This window comes from Dasypus novemcinctus, chromosome 3 (assembly GCF_030445035.2).
Source record: "Dasypus novemcinctus isolate mDasNov1 chromosome 3, mDasNov1.1.hap2, whole genome shotgun sequence".
Taxonomy (NCBI): domain Eukaryota; kingdom Metazoa; phylum Chordata; class Mammalia; order Cingulata; family Dasypodidae; genus Dasypus; species Dasypus novemcinctus.
In genome coordinates this window covers 92,737,028-92,760,529 of record NC_080675.1, presented here as the reverse complement: position 1 = coordinate 92,760,529, position 23,502 = coordinate 92,737,028, and the positions used below count along the sequence as shown (strand labels likewise).

At 39.9% G+C, this 23,502-nt stretch overlaps 1 protein-coding gene across 1 annotated transcript in view; it reads left to right on the top strand.

Annotated features, from left to right (window-relative positions):
• The window catches only part of RNF212B (ring finger protein 212B), a 45,306-nt gene that overhangs the window by 11,542 nt on the left and 10,262 nt on the right, over window positions 1-23,502 (top strand). Inside the window, exons 5-8 of the mRNA XM_071212243.1 lie at window positions 5,641-5,687; window positions 5,858-5,900; window positions 6,160-6,220; window positions 6,617-6,665. Of these exons, the coding sequence (XP_071068344.1) occupies window positions 5,641-5,687; window positions 5,858-5,900; window positions 6,160-6,220; window positions 6,617-6,665 (200 nt within the window). The remainder of the gene's footprint in view (window positions 1-5,640; window positions 5,688-5,857; window positions 5,901-6,159; window positions 6,221-6,616; window positions 6,666-23,502) is intronic.

Sequence of the window (23,502 nt, the reverse complement as noted above, 5' to 3'; positions counted from 1 at the left end):
TTGTCGTCAGCTACACGGGAAGTGTGGGCGGCGCCTTTCCTGGGAAGGCTGCACTTTCTTTCGCGCTGGGCGGCTCTCCTTACAGGGCGCACTCCTTGCGCGTGGGGCTCCCCTACGCGGGGACACCCCTGCGTGGCAGGGCACTCCTTGCGCGCATCAGCACTGCGCATGGGCCAGCTCCACACGGGTCAAGGAGGCCCGGGGTTTGAACCACGGACCTCCCATGTGGTAGACGGACGCCCTAACCACTGGGCCAAAGTCCGTTTCCCTGTTATTTTATTTTTTGAAGTTGAAATAAAGTTAATATTTTAAAAAGGGAAATGAATGTGGCTCAAGCAGTTGGGCACCTACCTACAACATGGGAGGTCCCAGGTTCAGTTCCTGGTGCCTCCTAAAGAAAACAAGCAAGACAGTAGCTGATGTGACAGGCTGGTGCATTGAGCTGATGCAGTGAGAAGGCACAATGAGATGACACAACAAGGAAACACAGTGAGAGACAACAAACAAGGAACAGAGGTGACTCAAGTGATTGGATGCCTCCTTCCCATGTGGGAGGTCCTGGGTTCGGTCCCCAGTGCCTCATAAAAAAAAGAAGATGAGCAGACACAGAGAGCACACAATGAACAGACACAGAGCAGACAGCAAGCACAAAAATGTGGGGGAGGGTAGAAATAAAAAAAAAATACACTAGAGACAAAACATTGAACAGGCAGAAGAAACAATATGTGATCTAGAAGACAGGACAATCAAAATTATAAGTCGGAAAAAACATATAGAGAAAAATATTTTAAAAAGTGAGCAGAGTCTACGGGACCTGTGAGACAAAGTGAGCTGTACCAAAATATGCATTATGGGATTCCCAGAAGAAAAAGGGAAAAGAGTCAGAAAAATATTTGAGGAAATAATGGCCAAAATTTTTCCAATTCTTATGAAAGACAAACACAACATATTCCAAATAGGATGAATTCTAATAGACCTACTCAAAGGCATACTAACAAAAATGTTGAATACCAGAGATAAAAGAGAAAACTTGAAAGCAGCAAGGAAAAAAAAAGCTGTTTGTCACATACAAAGGATCCTCAATATGACTAAGTGCCAATTTCTCATCAGAAATCATGGAGGCAAGAAGGCAGTAGTATGACATATTTAAGATCCTGAAAGAGAAAACTGCTAGCCAAAAATTCTTTATCTGGCAGAACCAGCCTTCAAAAACTCACAAATGAACAAAGACAGTTCATCACCAAAACACCTGCCCTACAAGAAATGCTAAAGGGAGTACTTCAGGTTAAAAGGAAAGGACAGGAGGGAAGCGACTGTGGCTCAGTCAGTTGGGTTCCCATCTACCATATGGGAGACTCTGTGTTCGTGTCCTGGGGCCTCCTTGTGAAGGCAGGCTTGCCTGCACGCTGCAGAGGGCCGCCTGCCTGGGTGCTGCCGAGTGCCGACTCAGCAAGGTGACACAATGAAAAGGAAGACAAGCAAAAAAAAAAAAACCGCAGAAGAGCGCACAGCGACACAGCAGACAGCAAGCAAGCAGCAAGGGGAGGGGGAGGATAAATAAATACAGACCCAGAAGAATGCATAGTAAATGGACACAGAGAACAGACAGCAAGCAAAAAAGTCTCAAGGGGCGGGGGGGATAAAATAAATAAATTTTTTGAAAAAAGGAAAGGACAGGAGATAGTAGCTGGGAGCAGTATGAGGAAGTAAAGAGGAAGCAGAGATAGCTCAGTGTTTGAGCACCTGTTTCCCATGTTCAATCCCTGGTACCTCCTAAAAAAAAGTGAAGATCTCCAATAAAGGTAATTACATGGGTAAATGCAAAAAACAATAGTACTATATCCTCAGTATGTAACTTTTCCCTATAAGAGTTAGAATATAATGGAATAAGAATCACATTTCCTTATAATGGACATGCAAGATATAAAGAATTAATGTGTGACAAAAACTACATAAAGTGGGGAGACGGAGGGTTATAGGAGAAGAGACTGTGTATGCTATTTAAGTTTAGTTGGTATTTTTCAAACTAGTAAATTATAGACTTATGTTGTTTAATACTAACCCCAGAGTAGCCACAAAGTTTAAAAATATATACAGAAACAAAAATGAGAAAGGGATCAATGATCACAAAGATCAACTAATCATAAAGGAGGCTGCAGTAAAGGAAAAGAGGAGCAAAACAGGGGATATATATATATGGACAAAATGGTTGAAGTAAGTCCTACTTTATCAGTAATTACATTGAACATAAATAGATTAAACCCCCAATCAAAAGACACAGATTGGCAGAATGGATGAAAAAGCATGATTTAACTATATGGTGTTTACAAGAGACTCACCTTAGACCAAAAACACAAGTAGGTTGAAAATGAAAGGCTAGCATTTTAGTTTGCTAAGGCTGCTGATACAAAATACCAGAAATGGGTTGGCTTTTATAATAGGAAATTTATTAGGGTAAAAGCTTATAGTTCCAAGGGGGTGAAAATGTCCAAATGAAAGCAACATCAGAGATGCTTTCTAATTAAAGGTTGGCTGCTGGTCAGATCCTGGGTTGCTACCATGTACCAAGGCATCTCTCTGGGTCTCTGCCTTCTTGTCCACGCCGCTTTTTCTCAGAGCTCAGCTGTGGGCATTCAGGCACATGGCAGGGCTCTTGTCTCTTCTGCACTGCACTGCTCTGTGGGCCTAGTCTCTCGGGGACCTCTTTCCATGCCTTTGTGCTCTGCTGATTTAGAGCATACAAGCCTCCGGCCTCTGGGACCTCTCAGGATTTTACTCAGCCTGTCTCCGCTGTTGCTGATCCTGGGGACCTCTTTCACATGACAGGGTAAAAATGGAAGCTGTCTTTCTCTGTCTGTTTCTGCTTCCAGTTCTCAGTTAATATTAGACCCCAGCAAGTTTATATAAGACCCCAGAGACCCAACCTGGGTCACATCTCATTAATGTATCCTATAAGGTAGGGGTCCATCTTCATTCTTTTGCATTTGGCTATCCAGTTCTCCCAGCACCATTTGTTGAAGAGGCTATTCTTTCCTCATCGAGTGGACTTGGCACCTTTGTCAAAGATTATTTGGCCAAAGAGCTGTCTTTTATTGATTTCTAGCTTCATTCCATTGTGATCAGAGAAGATGCTTTGTATAATTTCAATTTTAAAAAATTTATTGAGACTGTTTTTGTGACCTAAAATGTAGTCTATCTTAAAGAAAGATCCATGTGCACATGAGAAGAATATGTATTCTGCTGTTTTGGGGTGCAGTGTTCTGGTGTATGTATATCTACATATGATATACAAAAATTAACTCAAAATGAAAACTCCTAGAAGAAAACAGGATAACATCTTCAGAACCTTGTGTTAGCCAGTGGATTCTCAGATATTACACAAAAGACATGAGTAACAAAAGAAAAAAATAGATAAATGTGACTTCATCAAAATTGAAAGCTTTTGTGTATCAAAGGATTTTATCCAGAAATTAAAAAGGCAACCTACAGAATGGGAGAAAATATTTGGAAACCATATATCTGATAAGAGTTTAATAACTAGAATATATAAAGAACGTCTACAACTTGATAACAAAAAGATACACAATCCAGTTAAAAAATGGGGAAAAAAAGACTTAAATATTCATTTCCCCAAAGAAGATAAACAGATGCCCAGTAAGCCCAAAAGATGCTCAGTCATTAGCCATCAGGGTAATATAAACCAAGACCACAATGAAATACCATTTTACACCCACAAAAATGGCTACTATGAAAAAACAAAACAAAACCAGAAAATAACAAGTGTTAGAGAGGATGTTAAAAAATAGGAACACTCATACATTGATGGTGGGAATGTAAATGTTACAGCCACTGTGGAAAACAGTATTGAGATTCCTCAGAAAGTTAAATATAGAGTTACCATATGACCCAATGTATTAGTCAGTCAAAGGAGTGCTGATGCAAAGTACCAGAAATCTGTTGGTTTTATAAAGGGTATTTATTTGGGGGTAGAAGCTTACAGTTACCGGGCCATAAAGTGTAAGTTACTTTCCTCACCAAAGTCTTTTGCCATGTGTTGGAGCAAGATGTCTGCCGATGTCTGCCAGGATTCAGGCTTCCTGGGTGCCTCTCTTCTCAGGGTTCATTTCTCTCTGGGATCAGCTCCTCTGTTTTCTCCACAAGGTCAACTGTAGATTATGAGGCTCTCTAGGCTTTGTCTGTCTCCACAAGGTCAGCTGTAGACTATTAGGCGAACAGCTCTGTCTCTCTCCCTGGGACTTCTGCCATATCTAAGGAGCTGTCTCTATTCTTCTATTTTCTTCTCCTGTGTGTTCACTTCCTGGGCTTCAGCTCAAAAACTCCAACAGCAAAACTCCAACATCAAACTCCAACTCTGTCCTTTGCCATGCCTATTATCTGTGAGTTCCCACCCACCAAGGGGCAGGAACTCAATGCCCTACTGACATGCCCAATCAAAGCCCTAATAATAATTTAATCACATCCAGGTACAGACCAGTTTACAAACATAATCCAATATCTATTTTTGGAATTCATGACTACATCAAACTGCTATACACAGTAATCCCACTTCTTGGTATTTCCAAGTATTGAAAGCAGGGATTCAAACAGATATTTGCACACTGCTGTTCATAGAGGCATTATTCTATTCACATCTACCAAAAGGTGAGAGCAATCCAAGTGTCTATCAATGGATGAAAGGGTAAACAAAATGTGGTATATATATATATATTCACTGGAATATTATTCAGCTGTAAAAAGGAATGAAGTTCTGATGGATGCTACAACATAAATGAATCTTGAAGACATCAGGTTGAATGAAATAAGCCACACACAAAAGTACAACTAATGTTTAATATCACTTATATGAAATAAGCAGAATATGCATATTTATAAAGTCAGAAACTGAAATACAGGTTAGCAGGATGTGAGGTGATGGGAGGGGGAGGATGAACAGTTAATGTTTAATTGGTATACAAGTTTTGTCTGGGATGATGGAAAAGTTTTGGCAATGGATAGTGGGGATGGAGACAACTTTGTGTATGGTATGTAATTAACATCTCTGAATTATATATTTGAAAAGGGAAAAAAGGAAAATTTTAGGTTGTATATAAGTTATCACAGACATACACACAAAAAAAGCTGTAGAACTGTACAACACAATGAGTGAACTCTAATATAAACAGTGGGCTAAAGTTAACAGCATAATTATAATAATATTGTTCATTAATTGTTCATTAATTGTTTCATTAAAAGTTACCACACTAATGCAAAATGCTAATAATGGGGAAAACTGCGTGTGTGAGAAGGGGGTATGGTAACTCTTTACTTTCTGCATGATGTTTCTGTAAACCTACAACTGTTCTAATTAAAAAATAAATTATAAAAAACTTCTATTATGGGCCATTGAGAGTGGAGAGAGTTTCACTTAGGCAGTTGTAGAGCAGAGGGGTCTCATATGAATCTTTCCTCCATAATTTGGGGTGATATCTGTAATACATGAGAATAGGCAATTTGTGCTCAGAGAAGAAACTATTATTTTTTTATAAACAATGATCTCATTGGTCCTATAAGGTGACATTTAACTTCTGTTTAGATAAGAGCTGTCTCTCTCTCTCTCCTTTTTTTTTTTTTTTCTTGCAGGTCAACCACACCTCGACCAGTGGGCATCACTTCCCCATCACAATCAGGTAGAGAACATTTCCTCAGAGAGACCATAATGTGATTTTCCTAATTTTGTGTATGATATGAAAACATCATAAACCAGGTACCCCCTTACAAAGGCAAACCAGCATTGGCAAGGCAAGGCAGGATGCACTATTGATGGCAGCTTTTCAGTCTGCAGTTTATTCTCTTTCAGTTACTCCACGACCCATTTCTCAGCATAGCGGTCAAGTAGTCAGGTAAGTAGAAAGCCTATACAACCTATACAACGTTGGCAAATGTTGGAAGATGATAGGAATATTTTAATGTGGCTGAAATTGAGACTAAGGAAACTGTGTAAAATTTTAATTGTTTTTTTAACAAAACAATTTTATTGTTATATATTAAAAACATAAATCCATCCAAAGTATACAATCAATGGTATTTGGTATAATCACATAACACTAGTTTTTTGTTGTTGTTGTTGTTCTCTTTTGATTTTTGTTTCACCTTAAGCAGCCGGTCCTCCTCAGTGGAGTCTGTCCCGTACAGAGTGACTGGTTTTGGTAGCTTGGGACAAGTAAGTAATATTCACCTTCTCTTTGTAGACTGAGGTGTCTAGTGCTAAATGAAAGCAGAAATTTAAGGCAAGAGTCCTAAACTTATATTAGTTTAGCATAAATTATCTGAGGTCATTTCCTGTATCCTCTTTTCTTTTGGCAATGAGACCTGATGTTAGATGCTAACAAGAGAATGAATAAGGGTAAAAGTAGCGAGAGTGTTCAAGGATTGAATTAAAAGTGCCCATTATTTGTATTTGTTTTGGAAGTAGTGAAGTTTGGATCCTTGGACAAGCATGCCTGCCCTAGGAGAGCAATGTATGCTTAAATTTGTATCTATAGAGAAATGGGAGGGAGTATGGAAACCAGGGAGCCAGGATATATTTATTAATTAATGTTTATTATTTGTCCAGCAGGGAGGCAGAGGCCTGCAGGGAAGGAGTACTCCCAGAGATTCTTACACTGGTAAGGGGGAGACAAGTGTCAGAAATCACCATATTCTTTCAGAAAACCAGCAGATTTAAAACACACTCTCTGATTTTCTGTGCATAATATAATGCCATTTGACTTTGCCCATTTCAGTCAGTGATTCCAGGTATCCAGACATATATTACATGTTTTTAAATAACGATATTTCTGTTCTTGAACTGATAAGGGGGAAAGAGTATGAGCAATAGAAAGTCATTATAAACCTCAGGTCGGGAGATAGAAGACAATTTTTTGAGTAAAAGAATTGATTTGAATTTTAAACATTGCCATAAGATGGCAGTAGAAGTTAGGTTCTAAAAGCAGAGTTAAGTAGATACCAATCATTTCACCTTGAAGTGTGTGTTGGCTTATTCCCTCTGTATTAAACATAAAAACATTCCAGTGAAGAAATATTTTGAGTCTAGCCACTAAATTTCTGGTCTCTTTCTTAGAACTATGAATGCCATTGCTATTTTCAAAGACATTAGCCAGTTCCACGGAATACTTAGAGAAGTTTACCCTTTATTTCACAAGAGGCAAAGCTGAAATTCCCAGATCCCTTTGTGGATAATCATTTTTGAAATTCACCAGATAGTCTCTTTCCAATGTTTACACATTCACCACTTTGAAAAATGTAGATATTGTAGTCAATTTATTTCTGTAAGGGTGGTGGTAATGTCCCCTCTTTAATTCCCAATTTTAATCATTTGAGTCCTCTCTTTTTTTTCTTGGGCAGTCTAGCTAAAGATTTCTCAATTTTGTTGATCATTTCAAAGAACCAACTTTTGCTTTTGTTGATTGTCTCTATTTTCCTATTCTCTATTTAATGTATTTCTGCTCTGTTTGTTATTATTTTCTTTATTCTGCTCCTTTGGATTTCATTTGCTCTTCTTTTTTCTAGTTTCTTAAGATGGAAGGTTAAGTTATTGATTTGAGATTTTCTTTTTTAATATAGAGATTTACAGCTATAAATTTCACTTTAAGCACTGCTTTCTTGCACTACATCCCATAGTTTTGGTATATTGTGGTTTTGTTTTCATTCATCTTAAGTATTTTCTAATTTTCCTTATGATTTCTTCTTTGACCCATTGATTATTTAGCAATTTAGTTTCCACATATTTGTGAATTTTCCTAATTTCCTTCTTTCACTGATTTTAAATTTCATTTCATTGTAGTCAGAGATCATACTTTGTATGATTTCAATGCTTTTAAATTTATGGTCTGTCTTGGGGAATGTTCCACATGCACTTGAGAAAAATGTGTATTGTGCTGTTGTTGGGTGGCATCTTCTACAGATGTCTCTTAGGTCTAGTTGGTATGTGGTGTTGTTCACATCTATTCTTTAGTGATCTTCTGTCTAGTCATTCTAACATTTACAGAAAGTGGAATATTGAAATCTCCAACTGTTATTTCTTAATTGTCTATTTACCCTTTCATTCTGTTAGCTTTTGCTTCATATATTTTGGGGTTCTTTTATTAGGTACATGTTTGTTTATAAGTGTTATTATCTCCTTGATAGGTTGACTGTAAGCATTATGCAATGTCCTTCTTGGTCTTTAGTAACAACTTTTGTCTTAAAGTCTATTTTGTCTGATATTAGTATAACTGTTCCAACTCTCTTTCGTGTACTGTTTGCATGGTGTATCTTTTATTTATTTATTTATTTATTTATTTATAAAGATTTGTTTTATTTATTTCTCTCCCATCCCCCCCCAATTGTCTGTTCTCTGTGTCCATTCACTGTGTGTTCTTCTGTGACCGCTTCTATCCTTATCAGTGGCACTGGGAATCTGTGTATCTTTTGTTGTGTCATCTTGTGTCAGCTCTCCGTGTGTGCGGCATCATTCTTGGGCAGGCTACACTTTCTTTCGCGCTGGGCAGCTCTCCTAACGGGGCGCACTCCTTGCGCATGAGGCTCGCCTACGCGGGGGACACCCCTGCGTGGCATGGCAGTCCTTGTGCGCGTCAGCACTGCGCATGGGCCAGCTCCACATGGGTCAAGGAGGCCTGGGGTTTGTACCGCGGACCTCCCATGTGGTGGGCGGATGCCCTATCCCTTGGGCCAAGTCTGCTTTCCTCTTTTATTTTTTAATACTTTTTTCAGCCTGTTTGCATCTTTGAAGCAAAAGTGAGTCTCAGCACATAGTTCAATTGTGTTTTTGTAACCCATTTTGCCTATCTCTATCTTTTAATTGGACCATTCATCCATTTGGACTTAATATAATTACTAATAAAGACTTACTTCCACTATTTTACTATTTGCTTTCTGTATGATTTATGTCTTTTTTGGTCCCTCAATTCCTCCATTACTACTTTTTTTTATGTTAAATAGATACTTTGTATTACCATTTTATTTCCTTTGTTGTTTCTTACTCTCTCTATATATATTTCTAAGTTGTATTTGTATACATCCCAGTTTATTTTGATGTATATCCAAATGAATGAGATTAGAGTTATCTCAAAGTACACAGAAATTATTTAGATTTTCTCTTAAATGAAACACTGATAAAATACCTAAGATTATTTAAGGACTTCAACATAATCTAAGTCAATATATATTTGACATTTGAGTTACATTTTGTGCATACAAAAACAAATCCATTTGTCAAAGTAAGCAAAAGATAAAACAGCATTCAGTATCCTTTCTGGATACAATTAAAATTTCATAGACAAAGTGGTCCAAATGGGAGCAAAAGGTGACTTCCTTATGAAAGCCTATATAAACACAAAATTAAGAATAATCAAAGATGTTAAAGATTAATTCCATAAATCATTCTCTCTTTCTTATTCTTAACATACGAATGTATGCTATAGGTGTATACAAATTAGAATACTTCCTATCAAGTTTGTGAACACTTATAACTAGGGATATGGAATTCAATAAAATGCCCTGGGGTAAAGAGAGGTAGTTTAGTTGAATAGAGGACATCTGTCCATCAAGTTACCCATATCAACTTACTGAAGAGGTAGATTATTAAAAGTTTCAATGGGCTCAGATATTGATTTGGGCCTTAGAGTGATGTTATATTTCATTATTTATTAAGATCATAACTAAGCATATTAGAATGCTATCACTAGATTAGTGCCCTAAGGCTAAACACTGGAAAGAAATTACTATATTACAAGACACACAAAACATTATTGTGTGGTTCTACTATGTACTTGTTCCATTATTTTTGTAATCGGGGCAAGATAAGAGGTCCAATTGGTTTAAGAACATTTAATGTACACCATACTGTCTGAATCAAAGATTTTTATTAATTCTTCTGCCAAACACACCACTGATTTCCATCACAATTATTTAAGATGAGAAACAGTAAGTTAACTGGAAAAGAAAAAAGAAAAACAATTGTGGCCTTGAGCTATGAAATGTTACTTTGACACACTGACTGAAAAATCTAGACCATCACTGTAACAATGTTAATAATGTTGGCCTTCATCAGTGAATGGATGCAGCTTTACTGTGACTTCTCCAAAAATGCTCTGCAGCACCTAACACACTGCTGGTACACAGTCTCAAAGTCAGAGTCATTCTCATAATAGGGATCTTCAAAAATAAATTGTTTTTGTGGATCATAGCTTCCCAGTAATTGTATTTTAGCTTTGTAGTTTTTAACATGATTACTTTTGTTATTCAAATCTCCCAGATTGTTTTCATCAATACATAGTATATAATCAAATGTGGCAAAGTCTTCTATGGTAACCCAGATGCACAAACAGCACCAACTTGGACACTTGTTCTGCCATCACCTCAGGTTAAAGAACAGCCCAGAGCGCAATGCACAAGGACCTGGCTGGAATCTTACTATATATTTTTTACCTATTTTCTTAGCAGTTGCCCTGGAGATTACAATTAACATCTTAATTTACAGCTATCTAGTTCAGTGTTCAGATTAATACCTATTATTTTCAGTAGTACAAAAAACTTTGCTCCTGTATAGCTCCATTCCCTCACCCCTCCTTTGTGCTATAATTGTCATACAAATTACATCTTTATAAATTGTATGCATATCAACACAATTTATAATTATTGCTTTATGCAGTTGTCTTTTAAATAAGATAGGAGAAAAAGATTACAAACAAAAAATACATTTATTATATTGTCTTTTATATTTATCTACGTAGTTAAATTTACCAGACCTCTTTTTTTCTTCATGTAGATTTGAATTACTATCTAGTGTCCTTCCATTTGATCGTGAGGGACATTCTTTAGTATTTATTTTATTTTGTTTTATTTATTTTCCACCCCTCCCCTTGCCACCTGTGCTTGCTGTAAGCTTTCTGTGTCCATTCACTGTGCATTCTTCTGTGTCTCTTTGTCTCCTCTTCTTGTCTTCTCTTTAGGAGGCACCGGGAACCAATCCTGGGACTTCTGATGTGGATCACTTGAGCCCCCTCAGCTCCCTGGTTTGTTGTGTATCTCCACTGTTTTACCTCTGTGTCTCTTTTTTGTGTCATCTTGTTGTGTCAGCTTGCAGCATGGGCCAGCTTGCCTTCACCAGGAGGCCTTGGGAACCAAACCTGGGACCCCCCATATGGTAGATGGGAGCTCAATCACTTGAGCCACATCTACTTCCCTTTAGTATTTTTTGTAGGACAGGTTTGCCAGTGGCAAATTCTCTCAAATTTTGTTTATCTTGGAATGTCTTAATTTCTCCTTTGATTTTTAAATACATATTTTTATTAGAGTAGTTGGGAACTTACAAAACAATCATTCACATGTGTGGAATTCCCATACAACATTCCTCCACCAGCACAATACGTTGTTGTGGAACCTTTGTTCCAAATTATGAGATAATATCATCAGACAGTTACCACTATGGTCTATAGTGTACATTTGGTATATTTTTCCATACCCCCCTATTATTAACACAGCACATCTTTGGCACTGATGCAAGAACATTACAGTATTATTGTTGACTACAGTCCATAAGTTACATTAATTGTATCTTTCCCATGCTTCTCCACATTCTTACCACCTTGCAATAGTGATGTGCATTTGTTCTAGTTCATAGAAGGACATTCTTCTATTTGTATCAACAATCGCAATTCTCATCCATCTCTGCATTCATGATGTTATTCAGTTCCTAGATTATTCTCTTTCTTTCAATTGACATTTACACCCTTAGACTACTCCCTTCAGCCACAGTCCCATATGTAAACCAACTGCATTAATTCTACTCACTGTAATGTGTTACCATCAACTCTATCCATCTCCACACTTTTACAGTCAAGTTAATTAAAACTTCTACATACTTAAACATGAGTACACCTTCTCATTCCTCTTCTTATCTCCTAATAACCTATACTCTAGGTTTTCACTCTATGCATTTATTATTTGTATTTAGTACATATTAATGAGACCATGCAATATTTGTCTTTTTATGCCTAACTTATTTCATTTAGCGTACGGTCTTCAAGGTTCATGCATGTTATATGTCCCAATTTCATTTCTTCTTACAGCAGCATTGTATGTATAGACCACATTTTGTTTATCCATTCATCAGTTATGGACACATGGATTGTTTCCATCTTTTGGAAATTGAGAAAATGCCGCTATGAACTTCAGTGTGCAAATATCTGTTCCCATCACAATTTTCAGTTCTTCTGGATTGAGATGGTTAGGCTAATGTGTCAACTTTGGTCAAGTAAGAACTGGGCTAACTGTAATACAAGGGCATTTATGGACTTTAGTCACCATTGACTTTACGGCAGTGGTAAATCATAGATAGCTGATTACAATTACATTGGTTAGAGAGATTGCCATCAGCTATGAGTGATGCTTTATCCAATCAGTTGAATGCCTAAAAGGGGAAGTGATTCCAGCATTGAGTGAGAATTTCCCAGCTCATCTTTGGACAGCCAACGTCTCCCAGAACTCATCAAGAACTTCCATTGGAGCCCCTGGTTGCAGCCTGCCTGTGGAACCTGGACTTGTGCATCTCCATGGCCACATGAGAGACTCTGATAAAATTGCATACTACTGACAGATATCTCTTGTTGCTTCTGTTTCTCTAGAGAACCCTGACTAACACATGGATATATTCCTAGTAGAGGAATTGCTGGATCATAAAGCAGTTCTATATGTAGCTTCCTGAGGAACTACCCAACTGTCTTCCACAAAGGCTGCACCATTTTACATTCCTAACAACAGTGAAGAAGTGTTCTTATTTCTCCGGAGCCTCTCCAGCACTTACTGTTTTTTGTTGTTGTTGTTTTTTTTTTAAGGGCCATTCTATGCGGAGTGAGATGATATCTCATTGTCATTTTGATTTGAATTTCTCTGATAGCTAATGATATTGAACATTTTTTCATATGCTTTTTGGCCATTTGTATTTCCTCTTTGGAGAAATGTGTATTTAAGCTTTTGCCCATTTTTAAATTGAATTTCTTGCTCTTTCATTGTTAAGTTGTGTGATCTCTTTACATAGAATGGAAATCAAACCCTTATCGGTTATGTGATTTCCAACTATTTTCTCCCATTGAATGGGCTGCCTTTTCACCTTCTTGACGAAGCCTTTTGAGTCACAAAAGTGTTTAAGGGGAAGCTGCTGTGGTTCAAGCAATTGAGCTCCCATTTACTATAGGGAGGACCTGGGTTCAATCCCCAGGACCTTCTGGTATAAAAGACAAAAAAGACATCCTAGACCTGCATGGAGAGACACAGACCCTTGCACAGTGAAGCGATGCACCAAAAAGACGATGACACAACCAAATAGAAAAAAAAAAAGTGTTCAAGTTTGAGGAGGTCCCATTTATTCATATTTTCTTTGATTGCTTGTGCTTTTGGTGTAAGGTCTAAGAATCCACTAACAGGTCTTGAAGATGTTTCCCTACATTTTCTTCTAAGAAATTTATGGTTCTAACTTTATATTTAGGTCTTTGATCCATTTTGAGTTAGTTTTTGTATAAGGTGTGGGTTAAGGGCCTTTCCTTTTCTTTCGGATATGGATATCCAGTTCTTCCAGGACCATTTGTTGAATAGACTGTTCTGCACCAGCTGGATGGGTTTGACAGCCTTGTTGTCAAAAATCACTTGACCATAGATGTGAGGGTCTGTTTCTGAACCATCAGTTTGGTTCCATTGTTCTATGCGACTATCTGTATGCCAGTATCATGCTGTTTTTACCACTGTAGCCAGGTAATATGATTTAAAGTACAGAAATGAGGGTCCTCCAATTTTGCTTTTCATTTTTAAGATGTTTCTGGCTATTCGGGGCCTCTTACCTTTCCAAATAAATTTGATAAATGTATTTTCCATTTCTTTTAAAAATGATGGTGGAGGGAAACGGACTTTGGCCCAGTGGTTAGGCGTCCGTCCACCATATGGGAGGTCCGCGGTTCAAACCCCGGGCCTACTCGACCCGTGTGGAGCTGGCCATGCGCAGTGCTGATGCGCGCAAGGAGTGCCGTGCCACGCAAGGGTGTCCCCTGCGTGGGGGAGCCCCACACGCAAGGAGTGCGCCCGTGAGGAGAGCCGCCCAGCGTGAAAAGAAAGTGCAGCCTGCCCAGGAATGGCGCCGCCCACACATCCTGTGCCGCTGACGACAACAGAAGCGGACAAAGAAACAAAAGCAGACAAAGAAACAAGACGCAACAAATAGACACCAAGAACAGACAACCAGGGGAGGGGGGGAAATTAAATAAATAAATAAATCTTTAAAAAAAAAAAATGATGGTGGAATTTTTATCGGGATTGCATTGAACCTATATATCAATTTGGGTAGAATTTACATCATAACTAAATTTAGTCTTCCAATCCATGAATACAGAATGTGTTTTTCTTTTTTTATTTCTTTTAGCAATGCATTGTAGTTTTCTGAATACAAGTGCTTTCCATCTTTGGTTAGGTTTATTCCTAAATATTTGATTTTTTTAGTTGTTATTGTAAATGGAAGTTTTTTTCCTGCCTTCCTCCTCAAACTGTGCATTGCTAGGGTATAGAAACACTACTGATTTTTGTGTATTAATTTTATATCCTGCCACTCTGCTGAAATCATTTTTAGCTCTAGCACCTTTGTTATAATATAGTTTTTTGGGAGTTTTTAGATATAGAATCGTATCATCTGTGAATAGCAAACCTTTTACTTCCTCCTTGCTGAATAGGATGCCTTTTATTTCTTTTTCTTGCCTGATTACTTTATCTAGACCCTCTAGCACTATATTGAACAACAGTGGTGACAGTGGGCATCCTTGTCTTTTTTTTTTTTTTAAAGATTTATTTACTTATTTCTCTCCCCTTCACCCCTCCCCCCCCACCCCATTTGTCTGTTCTCTGTGTCTATTTGCTGCATGTTCTTGTTTTGTTTTGTTTTTTGTCCGCTTCTGTTGTCAGCGGCACGGGAATCTGTGTTTCTTTTTGTTGCGTCATCTTGTTGTGTCACCTCTCCATGTGGGCGGTGCCATTCCTGGGCAGGCTGCCCTTTCTTTCATGCTGGGCAACTCTCCTTACAGGGCGCACTCCTTGCGCGTGGGGCTCCCCTATGCGGGGGATACCCCTGCATGGCAGGGCACTCCTTGCGCACATCAGCACTGTGCATGGGCCAGCTCCACACGGGTCAAGGAGGCCCGGGGTTTGAACCGCGGACCTCCCATGTGGTAGACAGACGCCCAGACCACTGGGCCAAGTCCACTTCCCCATCCTTGGCTTGTTCCCGATCTCATGGGAAAACTTTCAGTCTTTCACCATTGAGTACAATGTTAGCTGTGGACTTTTCATATATGGCTTTACCATGTTGTGAAAGTTTCCTTCAATTCCTATTTTTTGTAGTATTTTTAAAGGATGCTATACCTTGTCAAATTCCTTTTCTGTTTCAATCTCTAGGATCACATGATTTTTCTTTTTTGATTTATTAATGTGGTGTATTACAGTGATTGATTTTCTTGTATTGAGCCACCCTTTCATGCTGGTGTGCAACCTACTTGATCATGATGAATAATTCTTTTAATGTGTTGGGTTCAATTAACAAGTATTTTATTGAGGAATTTTATTCATTAGGGAAATGGGTCTGAAATTTTCTTTTTTTGTAATGTCTTTATCTGGCTTTGGTATTAGGGTGATATTGGCTTCATTGAATGAGTTGGGTAGCATTCCTTCTTGTTCAATTTTTTTGGAAGATCTTGCTTAAGATTGGTATTAAATCTTCTTTGAATGCTTGTAGAACTCCCCAGTGAAATCATCTGGTCCTGGGCTTTTCATTTTGGGGAGTTGTTTGATGACTGTTTCTATCTCTTGTGATTTGTTTGTTGAGGTCTTCTATTTCTTCTAGGGTCAGTGTAGGTTGTTCATACATTCCTAGGAATTTTTCCATTTCATCTACAATTCTTCATAGTATCTTCTTATGATCTCTTTTATGTCTGTGGGATCCGTAGTTTTGTCCCCATTTTCATTTTTTATTTTATTTATTTGCATGTTCTTTTTTTCCTTTGTCAGTCTAGCTAAGGGTTTGTCTATTTTGTTAATTTTCTCATAGAATTAACTTTTGCTTTTGTTAATTCTCTCTCTTTTTATGTTCTCAATTTCATTTATTTCTGCTCTGATCTTTGTTATTTCATTTCTTCTGCTTGCTTTGGGAGTAGTTTGCTGTTCTTTTCCTAGGTCCTCCAGTTGTGTTGTTGGGTCAATGATTTTTAGCTCTTTCTTCTTTTTTTAATGTAGCATAGAGGGGTATATATTTTTCTCTCAGCACTGCCTTTGCTACATCCCATAGGTTCTGCTATGTTGTATTCTTGATTTCATTTGTCTCAAGATATTTATTGATTTCGCTCATAATTTTTTCTTTGATGCACTGATTATTTAAGAGTGTGTTGTTTAATATTCATATATTTGTGAATTCTTTTTCCACCTGTCTTTGATTTCCAACTTTATTCCATTATGATCAGAGAAAGTGCTTTGTATAATTTTGATCTTGTTCAATTTATTGAGATCTGCTTTGTGACCCAACATATGGTCTATCCTGGAGAAAGATCCATGAGCACATGCTGCTGATCTGGGGTGCAGTATTCTGTATATGTCTATTAGGTTTAGTCTACTTAACATATTATTCAAGCTCTCTGTTTCCTTATTGATCCTCAGCCAAATGTTCTGTTCAATGCTGAGAGTGATGTATTGAAATCTCAAACTATTATTGTAGAGACATCTATTTCTCCCTTCAGTTTTGTCAGTGCTTGCTTCATGCAACGAGCTGGTTAGATGCATATACATTTATGATTATTATTTCTCTTTGGTGCATTGCCCCTTTTATTAGTACATAATGTCCTTCCTTGTCTCTAATAACAGTTTTGCTTTTAAAGTCTATTTCAACTGATATGAGTATAGCTACTCTAGCTTTTTTTTTTTTTTTTTCGGTTACTGCATGCATGGAATGTTTTCTCCAGCCTTTCCCTTTCAATCTATTGGTATCCTTGGGTCTAAGGTGAGTCTCATGTAGACAGTACATAGATGGCTCATATTTTCTTATCCATTCCACCAATCTGTGCCTTTTGATTGGGTAGTTTAATCCATTAACAGCCAATATTACTACTATAAAAGCAGTTCTTTTTTCACCCATTTTGACCTTTGGATTTTATCTGTCATATTTTATTTTCACCACTCTTTTTACAATTTCTTTTTATTGATATATTCTTCATTTCTAGACTCTCTTCCAAGCCTCTCTCCTGTCTTTTCTTTTCAGGCTGTAGCACCCCCTTTAGTAATTCCTGCAAAGCTGGTCTCTTGGTTACAAACTCTCTCATTTTCTGTTTATCTGTGAATATTCTAAATTCACCATCATTTTTGAAAGACAATCTTGATGGATATAAGATCCTTGACTGGCAGTTTTTCTTTTGTAGTATCTTAAATATATAACCACTGCCTTCTTGCCTCTATGGTTTCTGTTGAGAAATCAGCACTTAATTTTATTGGGTGTCCCTTGTGTGTGATGCACCACTTTTCTCTTGCTCTTCTCAGAATTCTCTCCTTGTCTTTGACATTTGACATTCTGATTAGTATGTGTCTCAGAATAGGTCTATTCAGATTTATTCAGATGAGAGTATGTTGTGCTTCTTGAACATGAATATCTGTCTTCTTCAATAGAGTTTGGACATTTTCTACCTTTATTTCTTCAAATATTCCTTCTGCCCCTTTTCCCATCTCTTCTCCTTCTGGGACGCCCATGACACATGTGTTTGCATATCTCTTTTTTTTTTTTTTTAAATATTTATTATTATTATTTTTTAATTACATTAAAAAATATATATGAGGTCCCATTCAACCCCACCGCCCCCGCCCCCCACTCCCCCCACAGCAACACTCTCTCCCATCATCGTGATACATCCATTGCACCCGGCAAGTTCATCTCTGAGCATCACTGCACCCCATAGTCAACGGTCCACATCATAGCCCAGACTCTCTCACGTTCCATCCAGTGGGCCCTGGGGGGATCTACAGTGTCCCGTAATTGTCCGTGAAGCACTATCCAGGACAACTCCACGTCCCGAAAACGCCTCCACATCCCATCTGCATATCTCTTGCTGTCATTTAGTTCCCTGAGACCCTGTTCAATTTTTTCCATTCTTTTCTTTATCTGTTCTTTTGTATGTTTGCCTTTGGAAGCCATGTCTTCAAGCTCACTCGACCTTTCTTCTTCCTCCTCAAATCTGCTATTATATGTCTCCACTGTATTTTTTAAAAATTTTATTTCCCCCCTTGCTGCTTGCATTTGCTGTTTGCTCTCTGTGTCCATTTGCTGCGTGTTCTTCTGTGTCTGCTTGTCTTCTCTTTTAGGTTGCACTGAGAACCAATCTTGGGACCTTCCAGAGTGGGAGAGAGGTGCTCAATCTCTAGTACCACCTCAGCTCCCTGGTCTGCTGCATCTCTTATTGTTTCTCTTCTGTGTCTCTTTTTGTTGCATCATCTTTCTGCATCAGATCTCTGCTCAGGCCAGTGTGCCACACGGGCCAGTACTCCTGTGCAGGCCAACACTCCTGCACAGGCCAGCATTCTGCTCAGGACAGCTTGCCACATGGGCCAGCACTCTGCTTGGGCCAGCTTGCCTTCACCAGGAAGCCTTGGGAATCAAACCCTGGACCTCTCATAAGGTAGATGGCAGCCCAATCACTTGAGCCACATCTTTTTCCCTCATCTTCTCTTTAGGAGACACCTGGAACCAATCCTGAGAACTTCCGACATGGGAGAGAGGCACCCAATTGCTTGAGTCACCTCAGCTTCCTGGTGTGCTGTGTCTTTCATTGTTTTTTCCTCTGTGTCTCTTTTTTGTTGCATCATTTTGTTGTGTCAGCTCGTTGCATGGGCCAGCTCTCTGCCTGGGCCAGCTCTCCATGTGGGCCAGCTTGCCTTTACCAGGAGGCCCCAGGTACTGAACCCAGGAATTTCATTTATTGTGTCTTTCATTCCCATAAGATCTGCTATTTTTCTATGTTTGCTTTAAAATTCTTCTTTGTTCTCATGCAGTATCTGCTTAATATCCTTAATCTCTATAGCCATCTCATTGAATTTATTAAGAAGATTTGTTTGAACATCTATGATTACAACTTGTCTCAACTTCTTCACGTCATCTGGGGGCTTATCTTTTTCCTTTGACTGGGCCATATCTTCCTGTTTCTTGGTATGGATTGTAATTTTTTGTTGGTGTCTTGGCATCTGGCTTACTAGATGTATTTATTCTGGGTGCAGTTTCTCTCTTTAGTTTAGGGCTTTAATGTCTTTTCTCCCTTGCTGGTTGTATAGGAGGAGCCATGGATGTATTTGGTACTCTAAGCAATAGAGGATGAAGTGCATGCATTGCCCCAGGAACCAATGAAGCCTCTCCCACCTTTCCCCCTGCTAGAGGTAGAGATGGAGCTACAACCGTGTGTAGTAATCGAATCCAGACAGGCCAAGAATGCCTATACTTGTCCAGAAAGACTTATGAAGCTTTACATCCCTTCCTCCCCTGCTTGGGTGGGGATGGATCTGCTGGTGTGGGTGGCAAACTAAGCTCTGTGTCAAAACTGACTGCAGTTCTCCAGGTAAACTAACCATAGCTCCAGCCCCCTTCCACCTCTCGGTGGTGGGGATGGACCCTCCAGAGTGCCCAACAATCTAATCTGTGTGGGCTGAAAGCACCTGCAGTTGCCCTGAGAGGCCATGGGCTGAAAGTGCCTGCAGTTGCACTGAAAGGCTGAGGAAGAACCATCCTTTCTGCCCTTAAAGGGGTGATGGAACCACAGGCGCCCAACAAACTAGTCCAGGGAAGCGGACTTGGCCCAGTGGTTAGGGCATCCATCTACCACATGGGAGGTCTGTGGTTCAAACCCTGGGCCTCCTTGACTCGTGTGGAGCTGGCCCACGTGAAGTGCTGATGTGCACAAGGAGTACTGTGCCACGCAGGGTTGTCCCCCATGTAGGGGATCTCCCTGCACAAGGAGTGTGCCCTATAAGGAGAGCCACCCAGCATGAAAGAAAGTGTAGCCTGCCCAGGAATGGCACTGTACACACAGAGAGCTAACACAAGATGACGCAACAAAAAAGAGACACAGATTCCCGTGCCGCTGAAAACAACAGAAGTGGACAAAGTAGAAGACACAGCAGATAGACACAGAGAACAGACAACCGGGGCAGGGGGTGGGGGGAGAATGGGGAGATAAATAAATAAATAAACAAATAAATAAATAAATAAATAAATCTTTAAAACAACAACAACAACAAACTAGTCCATGCAGACTGAAAGTACCTACAGTTGCTGAGAGAGGCTGAGGAAACACAGCTCCCCTTCTATCCTATTGGGGGTCAGGGATGTAGCTACAGATGTCTGAGTATCCAGACTGTGCAAGCTGGAAACATCTACAGTTGCTCAGAGAGGCCAAAGAAACACCAACCCCCTTCTATCCTATGGGAGGGCAGGGATGGAATCAAAGGCACTTGACAAACCAGTCCATGCAGGCCAAAAGCACCTGCAGTTGCCCAGAGAGTCTGGGGCAACTCCTATTCTATGGGTAGGGGTGGAGCCCCAGGTGTCTGGCTATCCTGTCTGTGCTGGCCAAAAATGCCTGCAGTTGTTTGGAGGCGTTGATGCAGATTCCCCCAGCTTCTTCCCTGCTGGAGGTGGGTGGGGCCTAGCTAGGGCTGCAATCCCATCTGAGTGGAAAAAAGCCAGTCCCTACCATCACTATCACTTTCAATCAGTCCCATTTCCCTTCAAATCAGGGGCAGAATTAAAATGGTGGCTACTGCCCTCTTTCCAACTTGGACAGGCCCAAACTTTAGCTCTTCTTAAGATCAGACTTTAGCCAGCCAAATTTATTAATCAGTAGCTGAAATTGGTGCCTGACTGTCTCTTCCTCCCCCCATTTTTGAAAACTCCAGTCACTCAGGAGCTCAGGAAGAGCTCCTGAGATGGCTTGCACTACTAGTGGAGGATGGGCACCAGTCTTTGCAGCATGGAGTGCTCTACTCATGAATCTTCACTGCAGACAGGCAGTCTCTTCCTTCAGTTCTTTCAAGGATGTTGCAGGATGCTCTTCTGGTCTTCTGGGCCCCCCAAACAGGTATTTTAGACAGCTCTGGATGATTACTAACTGCCCTGTAGGAGGAGATAATTCTTGGAGCTTCTCACTCTGCCACCATCTTGTTTCTCCCCCTCCTTCAAATTTTTAACCTTTTATTTCGAAATACATTCAAACTTACAGGACAGTTACAAAAATAATACAACACCATACATAGAACATACCCCTGCCCTGATACCCAGATCCACTCATTATAAATTTTTGCCCCACTTGCTCTATTATTCTATCCATTCATCCATTTTCTGAACATTTGAGGGTAGGTTGTATACATCATGCTCCTTAAACACTCAGTAGGGGAAGCGGACTTGGCCCAATGGATAGGGTGTCCGCCTACAACATGGGAGGTCCGTGGTTCAAACCCTGGGCCTCCTTTTCCCATGTGGAGCTGGCCTATGCACAGTGCTGATGCGCGCAAGGAGTGCCGTGCCATGCAGGAGCGTCCCCCGCATAGGGGAACCCCATGCACAAGGAGTGCACCCCATAAGGAGAGCTGCCCAGCACAAAAGAAAGTGCAGCTTGCCCAAGAATGGTGCCACACACATAGAGCTGACACAACGAGATGATGCAACAAAAAGAAACACAGATTCTCAGTGCCACTGATAAGGATAGAAGTGGTCACAGAAGAACACACAGTGAATGGACACAGAGAACAGACAATTGGAGGGTGGAAGTGGAGAGAAATATAAACAAACAAACAAATAAATAAATCTTTTAAAAAAACACTCAGTAGTACCATATGCATTTCCTAAGAACAAGGATATTCGTTTTGTAACCATCCTAAGTGCGGTTAACAAGTTCAAGAAATTTAACATTAATATGAAGTGAAGCTTACAGGGAGGTGGATTTGGCTCAACTAGTAGAGCATTCGCCTACCACATGGGAGGTCCAGGGTTCAAACCCAGGGCCTCCTGACCCATGTGGTGATCTGGCCCATGCTGAGCGCTGATGCACGCAAGAAGTGTCGTGCCACACAGGGGTGTCCCCTGCGAAGGAGAGTCCCACGCACAAGGAGTGTGCCCCATAAAGAGAGCTGCCCCGTGCAAAAAAAGTGCATCCTTCCCAGGGATGGCGCTGCACACACAGAGAGCTGATGCAGCAAGATGACCCATCAAAAAAGAGATGCAGTTTTCCAGTGCCGTTGACAAGACACAGAAGAATAGCGAATGGACACAGAGCAGACCACTGGGGGGTGGGGGGAAGGGGAGAGAAATAAATAAATAAATCTTTTTTTTAAAAAAAGCTTACAATCTGTATTCCAGTTTTTTTCATTTGTCCCAGTAATGACCTTTTGAGCTCTGTCTTCTTCCTTGCTAGATCCCACCTAGAACTATGTATTGCATTTAATTGTCATTGTCTCTTTAGTTGCTCTTAACTTTTTAAAAAGTTGTGGGAACATATATACAACATAAACTTTGTCTTCTGACTTCTCCCAAGTATACTATTCAATGGGATTAATCACATTCACAATATTGCAGTACCCTCTCCACCTTCAATTAATAAAACTTTCCTGTCACCCCAAACAGAAACCCTACACCCACTGTGCATTAACTCCTCCTTCTCCTGGCCCCTGCTTCTGGCAGCCTGTACTCTAATTTCTGTCTTTATGAGCTTGCATGTTCTCAAGTATTTTCTTTATATCACCATAGGACTTAAATTTTTTAAAAAGATTTATTTATTTTTTATTTATTTCTCTCCCCTCCCCCCCCCCCCGGTTGTCTGTTCTCTGTGTCTATTTGCTGCATCTTCTTTGTCTGCTTCTGTTGTCATCAGTGGCACGGGAATCTGTGTTTCTTTTTGTTGTGTCATCTCATTGTGTCAGCTCTCCGTGTGTGCGGCACCATTCCTGGGCAGGCTGAACTTTCTTTAGCGCTGGGCAACTCTCCTTATGGGATGCACTCCTTGCGCATGGGGCTCCCCTATGCGGGGGACACCCCTGCGTGGCTCGGCACTCCTTGCACGCATCAGCACTGCGCATGGGTCAGCTCCACACGGATCAAGGAGGCCTGGGGTTTGAACCGCGGACCTCCTATGTGGTAGACGGACGCCCCAACCACTGGGCCAAGTCCGCCGCCTGGGACTTAAATTTAACATCCTAAATCTATTACCATCTTGTTTGCTTTGGTACCAACTTAACCTCGATAGTATAAGCAAACTGTTCCTATGTCCCTCTGTCCCCCACCTTTATGTAGTACTTTTCTCACACATTACATGTTTAAACATTATGAGTCCAAAATCACTGATTTGTCCATTTGCCTTTAGATCCTGTAAGAAGTAAAAAGTGGAATTTATA